This window comes from Plectropomus leopardus, chromosome 24 (genome assembly GCF_008729295.1).
Source record: "Plectropomus leopardus isolate mb chromosome 24, YSFRI_Pleo_2.0, whole genome shotgun sequence".
Taxonomy (NCBI): domain Eukaryota; kingdom Metazoa; phylum Chordata; class Actinopteri; order Perciformes; family Serranidae; genus Plectropomus; species Plectropomus leopardus.
Window position 1 is genome coordinate 2,912,932 of NC_056486.1, and position 11,639 is coordinate 2,924,570.

General features: G+C 39.1%; 1 protein-coding gene across 1 annotated transcript; it reads right to left on the minus strand.

Annotated features, from left to right (window-relative positions):
• Positions 1–161: 161 nt before the first annotated feature.
• Positions 162–10,824, minus strand: pwp2h (PWP2 small subunit processome component). Its single transcript, XM_042513107.1, has 21 exons — positions 10,691–10,824; positions 10,080–10,192; positions 9,784–9,878; positions 9,588–9,687; positions 8,983–9,126; positions 8,771–8,906; positions 8,417–8,664; positions 7,190–7,333; positions 6,999–7,069; positions 6,052–6,188; positions 5,812–5,960; positions 5,547–5,694; positions 4,650–4,800; positions 3,164–3,344; positions 2,914–3,061; positions 2,554–2,662; positions 2,170–2,235; positions 1,335–1,553; positions 1,106–1,256; positions 917–991; positions 162–811 (listed from the first exon to the last, which is right to left on the minus strand). The coding sequence occupies exons 1-21, from the start codon at positions 10,706–10,708 to the stop codon at positions 646–648; spliced, it is 2,769 nt and encodes a 922-aa protein (XP_042369041.1). The 5' UTR covers positions 10,709–10,824; the 3' UTR covers positions 162–645.
• Between the last annotated feature and the right edge of the window lie 815 nt (positions 10,825–11,639).

Genomic DNA, 11,639 nt, shown 5'->3' on the forward strand with positions numbered 1-11,639 from the left:
GTGTCACCAATTAGGTATCGAACCAAGAAAATTATGACATCATATTGAAGATGACTTTTGATCTTTTGGATATAAAACGTCATCACTTCATTATGTCCGATTAGACATTTGCGTTTATTCTTTTGTCAAATTGGACATTTGTGCCAAATATGTGTGCGTCTTAGGATAGTGTGTTCACAAAATGGACAAAAAAAATCACAATAACCTTGATCTTTGACCTCCAAATTCTAAATATTTCATCTAAGTCTCAGTGGATGTCTGTGACAAATTTTAAGAAATCCCCTCAAGGCGTTCCTGAGATTCCTGAGGTTCACGTGAATGGGACGGACAACCCAAAAACATAAAGCCCTCTACCACTGCTGTTGCCTTCATAAAAGCTAAATAATGACCAATTTTAGTCGTTGCAACCCTTGAAATGATCATTCAGGTCCTCACAGTTCAGTGACTCCTTCACACTGAACACTGCAATTATCTTAAAATCAAATGCATGCAAAAGGAAAACATAAAATCACGCACATTTACATGTATTTAATAAAAAATGTTTACAATTATGTTTTCTGAAAAACACAAAAATATGTTTGCATTTACAGTCCAACATTATCTGAGTCTGCCTTATTGTTGGAATGAGGTGGATTAGCTTCAGGTCTACAGCATCAAGTCTGCGTCCTCCTCCGAGGCCACGCTCATCTCCTCAGACACGTCCTCTTCTTCATCCTCCTCCTCCCCCTCGACCTCCTCAGCAGCTCGCTTCATGCCCCTCTGCTTCGACAGGGCCGCCGCATAGCGAATGTTGTACATGTTAAAGTCACACCTGTGCAAAGGAAACAAAGATTTGGGTTTCAGGAATCACAGGGACCATATGATACAGGAACAGTAAGAAGAACATTTCTGGAAAAAAATATTTTTGTTGACGTACAGTTTGGACAGGTCGTCAAAGTGTCTCTGGATGCTCTTCTGCAGCGCCTGCAGCGTTGGCAGTATGGCTCCTGACCTGCACGCCAGATAAAAATCATCAGGTAAAGTCACTCACAATTACACTGAGACGGTAAGTATGTGCTTAATTAAATAAATTCATAAAAACAGTCATGAGAGACTGGGAGCAAACCTGTTCTTGAGTTTCTGTCCGTGCAGCATGAGCAGGCTCTGTGCCCAGGTCATGTAGAACTGCAGGTGACCCGACTTCTCCAAACTCGCCGCCACGAAGCCCAGCAGCTTCTCCACGTAAATGTCGGGCAGAGAGCCACAAACGACCGGGACTGGAGCGCAAACGATCCATCGTCAGTCATCAGCTTTAGGAAAAGTTCATTTTGAGCTAATCATTAAAATTTACTTACTCTGCTCGTGCGGCACTGATTCCAGCACTTCCTGCTTAAGGGCTTTTTCGTTGAGTCTGAACGCGAGGACGATGGCCGGCGCCCACTCCTTGAGCCGCAGCTGCTTACGTATGCTCGCCGGCGTCACGTCAAGGTCGAGGTCATAGGGGTCAAAGACCAGAGAGCCGTCGAGAGAGTAAACCAGCAGGCCCTCAGTGGTGGTGGCCGACCAGCTACGACCTAAAAAACGACGGGAAACGCAACCATATGAAGTCAGTTTTAAGTTTTTCCAGACTATGTTTTTTTTCCCCACAAATAGCGTGTTTTTCATTTAAATTCTTCTGGATTCTGTGTTTTCACTTCAGAATCAGAATCAGAAATACTTTATTGATTCCCGAGGAGAACTTGTGGCTCGTTACAGTCGCTCTGATGCCAGCACAGAGAATTATCACACGAAGAAAAAAGTACCAGCACAAGTATATAAAAACAGAAATACAGTAACAATAAACAATTAGCACTAGTATGTAAATATTTAAGTGTTTCAGAGGATACCATAAAAAAATCTAATATCATAATTCTGTCTGTTTTCCTGCTCACATTAGTTTCCATTTAGAAGATGTGATGTGGCCAATATAAGTTTTCTTTCCTCCCACACTTTTTAATTCATCATGTATATTCAATAAGATGGTTGATTTTCGTACAGTTGCATATCAAATTATGATAGGGGGCTGTGAATCTGCATTAAACCCCAAAGAGACTTAAGGACAAAAACTTTTGTGCTAAATTAAACCGTTTACAATTCCAAAACATAAGCGACATTTTTATCTCCTTCGTCAGACTTTTACTCCAAACGTACCGGTCGGGGAGAACCGCAGCGAGCTCACTCTGATCTCTGGCTTGAAGTGTCGAGAACTCATATCACCTGGAAAAACACACGGAAAGAAAGAAACATAAAAGATGTTTCGGATATAAGCTGCAGTGAGAACATTTAAAAAAGTCAAAAACATGAGGATTAAGCAACAACAAGAAGCGACTTTAGATGACAATTTTGTTGAAAATGTGCCCGTTTAAGGAGAAAAGCAATGCGCTTTTAAATTTTCCAACAGACCAAATACATCTATAGCAACTATATCACTTCTGTTGTGGAGAAAAAGGTTTTGTTTTTGTCACTTTATTTGGAAAAATCAGGTACTCTTATACTTAATAGTATCTGTTTTAAGTGTTGAAGCGAGCGTCCTACCTCTCCTGACTCCAGGGAGGCTGATGTTGACTCCATTTCCGTCTCCAGCTCCTTCGTCCACCAGAGCCAGGCTGCCGAACTCGGTCATCTTCCGTCGGTCCAGAAACTCCTGAAGGTAACGCACATCCAAAATATTTGGTGAAGTTCAAAGACAAAGTGAGCATGTTTGTGACGCCCTAATTATTGCTCCGGATCCTGCTTTTTTTCCCATGAAACAAGTCCAACTTTTACATTAAACACTATTTTTTGATATTCTCTGTGTCTGCAGTAGACAGCAGCTGCACGTCTTTCCCACGAAACCGAAGTTTGTCACGTCATCATGCGTTGCTCTAAAAGCTGCGTCTGAGCTGAGGGCCATACCTCCATGGCATCAAAGGACAGGTTGCACGAGATCTCAAACTTCTTCATGAGCATCTGCTCCTTCACGTTGTAGATGCACACGAACTTTGACTGGCCTCCCGCCAAAATCGACTCCCCGTCCGCGGAGTAGCACAGCGCCGTGAAGGACCTGGACGCACAAAAAAAGAATGAATTCCACAAAAAGACGTCAAATCAGACTTTTTCCTCTCTGGTTTGGACCAAAGGAAATAATTTAAGTTTTATCACTCACTTTCCCTTCGCCAACTGCTTGGCTGTGATTTTATCCGTCTCTTTGCGGCCCGTCTCCAGGTCATGGCGTCCGGCCACGGAGCCGGTTTGTGTGGCTGTTTGTGGGTTCCAGAAAGAGATCTCACCGTTCAGAGTGGCCACAGCCAACTCCTGACCATCAGGGCGGTACGTCACGGACAAACCTGAGAGGAAAAAAACACAAATACATCAAAATTACACCAACTTTTATGGAGACAGTCAACCTTTCAGTGCTGTAAATTTTCATTCATTTCCCGGTTACGGCGTTTTTAGCGTCTGCAGCAGCATCTGGAGAAGATACTCGTCACAAGAACTGAGTTTGGTTGAAAAATTACCCAAATATACTGTACTGAAATGATTCATCTGGAAGCCAATTATTGATTTTATCTCTGCTACTAATCCCAGTCAGTGGAGCTGAAGATATTTCAGCCGAGTTCTCACACAGACTGGAGTGCTTCCATGTTTTGTAAGTGAAGCAGCACAGAAGTTTAAACACCTGCAGCATCTTTTTGTAATAAATTCATGAAACAGCCCTAAAAACTTGAAATCTCCTCTAAACTACTGTAGACTAATACAAAAGTATTAAATTAATTACAGAGACAATAAAGTTAAAAAAAGGCAGATACTAGGGCTGTACCAGGCTCAGAATTACGCCAGTCGAAACCTGATTCGGCTGTTAAAAATTCAACGATTTGTTTTGTTTTTCTTACAAAGTTCGAGCAGGATTTATGTGATTTTGTAAAGATGATAATGGCGCTAATAATAGGTTGCAAAGTCAAAGTCAAGAGCGCTCACTTTGCAGCAAAATCTGCAGATTTGGAAAAAACATAAAACTGTTTGACTTGATGCAGTCTCTGTAGGTTGAAGAGGCAGCCGTTGTAGCTTCTGTCATATAATAAAGTTAAATAAAAATACTGTTGAGGTAAATTAAACAAAGTATCATCACAATAAAGTTACATAAAATGCTATAATAATAAATATGGATAAATTAATGTTAAAATAAAGTTAAATAAAATACTGTTTTAATAAATAATCTTTTTTTGTCTTTTAAATGTCCCTTTGTATCATTCTCAGGGTTCCTCCTACAGCTGAAGGAAAGACAGACAGAAGACTATTTAATGCCACTCAAAATTAAGGTTAAGTCCAATTTACTAATAACCAGTGAAAAATTTAGATGATCAATGTCAAATATTGGAAAAACAACCCTTTCTAGAGTAGAAAAACTATGACCATACTGTATTATCATAAAGGTATGTATTTAGTGCACCGACAGAAGTGGGAACTATCTGCATTTCTGGCTGGTTTCTGGACAATTTTGTTTCCCGATGGGTGTGTGAGATTCCACTTTTCCCATCATGACCATTATAATTTCCAGGCGTTCTTGAGATATCGCCGTCACGAGAAAGGGACAGACGAAAGGACAACCTGAAAAGATCTGTCCTCCATAAAGACACAGTAACAATATTTACCATCAGACGTGAGTGGGAGTGTCTCTTTGACCTGCCAGCTGTCCAACATGTCCCACAGCCGGATGGTGCGGTCCCATGAGGCGCTGGCCAGGATGGACCGGACCGGACTGAAACACAGGCAGCTGACTGGACCCTCGTGGCCCCCGAGGACCTGGACAATCACAGCGAGGAGGCAGGTAGAGTGAAAAAGAGCATTTTTAACCCTTAGGTGCTTAAAAAATATTATATATTAATGTTATTTTATACTTCGACTGAGGTAACTTTTTTAACCAACATCAATCCTAATCATTAATATTGAATATTCATTAATTTTCAGAATTTTTACCCTTTAAATGCCAGGTTTTTGTCATGATGACACCATGTTTTTGGATAAATAAATTACAAAAAAAGGAAATTATTTTCAATATACTACATGCTAAGTAGATTATCATTTTTTGATGATCACAGTCTGGGATATGTCAATGATTTGCACCAGCATCTATTGTGACAGTGCACCTCGTGGAAATAGCATGTATTTTCTTCACATGCCAAGTAAAAATGACATAAAATAGAAAATAGTAAATAGTAAAAATTACAAATTTCAAGGCAAAAGCCCAAAATGACACCAAGAAATAATACAGTGCATGTTTTTATCTTTTGATGGCTGTGGGATCAAAAATGTCAGTTGCACATTTTTTGCACTTAATAGTACGAATGCAACAATTTTGTTTCCACCGTGTATTTCAGACTTATTGTAGGAGCTGAGCTGGAAATTAGATTAAACAAAAATACACAATCTTGCCAAAATGTATGCTTATATGCATGAACACAGCCAAAATTATCAAAAAACGAAGAATGAAAAGCGGGTTAAACACAAGCCACATTAATATTAATATATGTTTATCATTAGGTGCCTACCTCCAGCAGTCTGCCCGTCTGCATGGACCACAGGAAGATCTCAAAGGAGTCCTGAGCTCCGGCGCTCACCAGCTCTCCGCTGGCATCTACTGCGAGGCAGGAGAACTGCGCCGGCCGAGGTGACGTGAACGTCCTGAAGTTTCTGTACCTGTAATGAATGAAAGCAGACACGGATTTAAAAGTCTCTTTGGACACAAAGACACTTCTGTTTTTAGTCCCCGTCTCCATTAAATACTGGAAGTGAACCAGCTCCAGCGGGAGTCACCTGTGCAGGTCGAACGCTCTGACCGTCCCGTCCAGAGAAGCGCTGACGATGACGAAGCCGCTGGAGGTGAAGGTGACGCCGGTGATGCTGCTGGTGTGCTCTGTGAAGGTGACGAAGCAAAGGCCGCTGTTGGTGTTCCACACTTTGACCTGCGCAGATAAAAAATAAAACACCCATTGCTGACACATTTCCCTGCATATGACGGTGAAAACGCTGCAGTGGAAATTACAGAGAGCTCACTTTTCCATCGTCGCCTCCCGTCACGATGTACTGACCGTCCGGGGAGTAAGCCAGCGAGGCCATGTTGTTAAAGTGTCCCTGCTGCTTGAAGACGTACGACTCGCTCTGCCACTCCCACACCAGCAGCTGACCCATCCCTGAAACAACAGCACATTTATTTCATTTGATTTTTTTAAATCAGGTGCATCTTGACAGGGTCCATTCACACTTTTTACCAATAAATTTCTATTTACCTTGAGGAGAATTTTATAAAGCGACCATCAATACTCCTGTTTTTTTAAAACTATGTAATAGCTTTTTTTAAACATATATTTTATTTAAAAAAATGAATTCAGAAAAGGTTTAGAAGTGAACATTTAAATATAAGTTAGGGACTGTTTGTTATTTATGAAAAAGGAGGGGAGGTGCACAAAGGGGAAGGCATGTCAAATTTTTGTTTAGCACTCTGGAGGGACTTTTGTTTTTTTATTTCGGCTTATTTATTTTAGTGATGAGGTTTGTAAGGCATGTTTTCTTTCAAAAAAAATGTTTTAATTGTTTTTGGGAAAAAAAAGACAATTTTTAAAGGAAACTTTTGGGCATTTTCTGTTTTTTATTTATTATTTTTTTATTCTTTTTTTATTAAGAAAACATGTCTTGCAAACCTGGGCATGGGTTTCTAAAATTACACCATTTATCACAGCCAGAAAGTGTAAAAACAGACATTATCGTGCGATTTTTTAATTTCTGATGATCCTTGAACACATCATGTGTTATAATACAGTTTGTTAAACGAAATTCCATGATTTTTCCAAAACGTTCAAGGTATATTTGGTTTTCCAAAACTGCTATTGAAATTGCTATTTGCAAATTCCATGACTATTCTAGTTTGTTTATGTCCGTAAAAACCCTGTATTGAGTAAAAAATAAATAAAAGAAACATAATACAAGAGGAAAAGACTTCCTACCTGAGCATCCAAAGCCGATCCAGTCTCCAGAGCTGTTTAGCGCCACTGAGGAGATTCTCTGATCCGAAATACTGAGAGGACGACAACAACAGCGCTTTTAAAATCAACCCGTCAGTCAATCCTGTCAGTTTTAAAATTCCTACTCCAGCACGCTGATAAATTCACTTCATAAATAAAAACTTCTCTCTCACCTGAGGGAGTGAATGAGGTTAAACTCTGGAAGTTCGTGCAGGTGGAAGATTCCAGAGGCGAAACCCGTGACCAGGATGTGAGTCGGTTTGTGGTAGGCGGCAGCGGTCAGGTTGTTAAAATCGCCCTCCTTGTTGAAAAAGTGTCTGCAGGCACACGTTGAGGCAAAAGAAAAGAAAAAAAATGCTTTAAGTCTTATGAGTATTTTGACATTTTCAGTTACAGTGGGACATTTATCTTTACTTTGTCAGAGAAAAATCTTTAATTAAAAAGAAATGAATATGCGACATTGGTGCTCAGCTACACAGGTTGTTTTTTTTCTGGCTCAAAATAACGTCACAATATCATCCTGATCATGTGCACACACGTGCATGTATACTGTGCCTTCAACTGGCCCACAAAACAAACAAAAACTAGCAAGGTATTTTAAGAAAGCCTATAATTAGAAGATTGAAAAACATATAAAAAGTCTATTAAAAATTATTTTAAAAGAATAAAATCCAACAGTCATATCTCACTCGTTCTATGCTGCGTTTTCCTTACAATCGCTGCTGATACTGCAGTTTTTTCTGCCCGTAAACTTTCAGAAAACATGCAAAAATACGGATGAGTACAAATAGACTGCTTCATCTGTGTCTGTATACGAAACACTGAAACACAATAGCATGGTTCAGATGGGTCAGTTCAAAAATCTACTAAAATCCTGACTGTTTTTAACTTGTTTAAACTGACTAAGTATTGTATTTTATTGCTTTATTATAATTTATGATTTGTAAAATTGTTTTATTCTATTTTATTCATAATGATCGATGTATACATTTTAAATTCTTGATGCGATCTTCATATCAATGAGTCTTATCAGAATAAATAAAGGTTTATATAAATCAGCCCTAATGCCGCGACTGCAGCTATAAATGATCCACCGAGTGCAACTCAGCCCACAAACGGAGGCGGGATAAAGTTAAACGGAGACAACCTCCGAGTAATTGTAGTGATTTTTATGACAGATGCTGATGCTGCTTTTATACTTTTAGAGCAGCCAGGGGACGAATGAAGCTGCACTTTGTGAAGAGCCAAAAACCTAATGGAGAGCGGGACAACTGCCACTCAAAGTGTCGACATCTGAACATCACCGTGTTTTTTTGGAAGGACTTCTGCACTGAAAATCTGCTGTGACTGAGAGTTTACAATAAACTGTTGTCATTTTTTGACGTCATGATGTGTCTTACTTGCTCCTCTGCTTGTATCGAACGTTTTTGGTTTTCTTCTCTTTGGGAGCTCCGGCTTTCCCTCTGATCACCTCGCCCTCCTCTCCTTCTATTCTGATCTCCTCAACATCATCATCCTCCTCTTCTTCTTCTCCGTCCCCCTGCCGCGGGGGTTTGGGTTTGTCTCTGGTCTTTTTCAGGACAAGGCCGTCCAGCTCGGTGTCGCTCTCCCAGATGCACAGCGTCCCATCCTGGCTCACCGTGTACAGCTAAAAACACACTTAATATCAGCATTTTGTCTGTAATATTTACGCAAAATCACATTTATTCTTTCAGCTTACACTACAAAGTAATGAAATGCAGAATTAAACTCACATCCAGGCTGTCCTTCTCAAAAAAACACCCCACGATGATGTCCTTGTGTCCACCCAGAGAGTAGTAGATGAGGTTGGCCCAGCGCTCCGCTCCAAACACCCACGTCGACATGTCTTTGCTGCCCACCACGAAACACCTGGAGGGAAAACTCACAACCGTGATTCAACTTTTCTTATTCTTATTCACTTTATGTCTGACGGACTGTGACTCACTTGGAGTCGTCGGTCCAGTCGATGCAGGTGGTTTCGTCGTAGGGGCCGTAGTAGCTCTTGTCTAAAACGAAGGCGTTAAACTCGCGCTGCTTCCCAGGAGCGTGGTACATCAGAGCGACGTTCTCCTTTGTCACGACAAACTTCCTAATGGGAGAAAAAACACATCAAAGATCTGCGTAATTTCTGTTTGACTTGTTGCACACAATCAAATAATGTAAGTGTCTGTAAGAGTCACAGCCTTTAAGTCAAAGTTATTACTCAAGTTACTCAAGTTATAGAAGTTATCTGTTTCTGCACTGATTAAAGATATTTTATTACGGTGCGTGGGTTTTTAAAATTAATTATCATTTTAACTATTTTTTAAGCAAAGATAGCAGACATTTGATGGTTATGGCTTCTTAAACACGATGATTCGCTGCTTTTCTTCATCAAATGTGGCAGTAAATTACACATCTTTAGGTTTTGGACTGCTGGTCGGACAAAATAATATTGTTACATGCAAAATAATATTACTGCTTGCAGATGTCACCTTGGGGTCTGAGACATTTTGGCGGCTATTTGTCTTTAGATTTTTAACATTTCATTGATTCATCAGATATCCTTACCTGCCATCAGGTGAGAAGCGGATGCTGTTGACAGGTTTGTGAAAGTGGAAATGATGAAGGACGGCTCGGGTGATGAGACTGACCAACAACGCCGCGCCATCTGTGCAACATGTTTGGATATTTGTTGATTTTTTTTGGCTACAGGACACAAACTGCTTATGTTTCTACATCACACATTAGAAAGAGACGATCTTACCTTCATCAACTATGATTGCTAAGTTCCCGTCAGGAGAGAGACCCACACATGTTATATTTTTTGTAGTAGAGATGGGTAACGTCTCTGATGTGTTGCTAGAAGAGAGAAAAGGGAGAAAAAATGTGTCGTTTTGCCTTTAAACAGCTTTAATTTACAAAGATGTCACTCCAATTAGCTCATGCATTATTTATATTTTTCTCTCCTGCAGCTGATTTGCAGAAAGCTTCTGCACAGCATCCACAAAACCCTTCATATGACAATAACATCATATTTCCGTATATTTAATCGTGACTTACTTCTTCAGGTCGAAGACAGAGACTCTGTTTCCAACCGGACTGATCACAGCGTTGCCATCTTTAGAGAAACTCAGATTTCCCTGACGATAGACTGCTCCGAGCAGATTGGAAAACTACAACAGAAACACAGTGATTTTATTGATTTAAATTATTTATAAGTTCCTGTGTAAGTCTCAGTTAAAAATCTCAATAACAGCTCCATTCAAAAATGTGTCAATTACAAAAAAAACATCTTGCTTACAAGCAGGTTCAAATAAATAAATTCAGCTATTAACGTTTCCTGACAAACTTATAACTTCATTGAAATTTCGACTCGTTGATCCATTAACTATGTGACGTTATTGACGTTAGCTATTTTGGTAAAAGACAGGTAAAAAAAACGATTAAATTACGTAATAAATGCTACTTGGTGCCATAAACATTAGCCGAACATAAGCGTGAATGCTAACACTTTTTAATAAAAAGTCTTAATGCGCTTCACTATTGTTAAATGTAACCATATGACATTTTATACTTAATTGAACATTTTTTGAATGAGGTTTGGTTTAACGTTCACTCCCATACATTTGTTTCGCGATAGCTAGCGAGCTAGCTAGCAGCGGCTAACTTACCCTGTAAGCGAACTTCATTTTACTGAATATCCCCTAAAAACAACTCATGTATCCGCTTTTTAATTCTTTAAATATCTCAGTGGAAGTGTAAATATGCAGTAAATATTACACATGCTTCCTCCTCTACCGCTGCATCACACGTGTTTGCATTTTGTTGACACTTGACACATCCGGTTTGAGGGGAGTTAAATTTGAAACACTGCGCCCTCTAACGGCAGGGAGGGTACACGCGTGAAAATAAAATATTTTTCATTGTTTAATTTATTTAATATTTTTTATGTATAAAATTTCTATTCTTTCCCTCTGGGAAACCAAAATTAATTAATTACAAATACAAATAAATATTATACTCTTAGTATTGTAATGTATTTGGCTCTTATGGTAACACAAATACAAACACAGAATTTTCATATATTCACATATACCTTGTTAAATATATATATATATACCCTGTTAAATTTAAATTTAAATTTAACAAATTTAAATTTAACAGAGGATGTTCACACTTTATAAGATAGTGAAGCAACTAAATTTGGGTTAAATCAGGTGCAAATTATGCAGCATCTGCAGTGTAATGACTGTAATAACCCTTAGGTTATTTTAAAGCCCAACTGAGTGAGCTGTCAACTCAGCTGTTTTTGTTAATAATTATTGTTTAATTTAATTTAATTTAATTTAATTCATACAGCATGTTTTACTGTGATTAGCTCAGGCTGTCTTCATTGTTCTCTTGTCTCGGCTTTATTAGCCCTCCAAAATGACTGTTGTGTCATGTGTGACTGTCTGAGTGAAAGACCAACAACCAGTTTGTCTATGTCAAATGTGTGTGTGTGTGTTTTGTCTTGTTTTGTCTATATTGCTTTTCCCATCTACCCCCATGTTTGTATTGGATATAAGTTCCTTATACTTTGTACTACCCTTGCACAAAAATACAAAAAACACCTTGTTG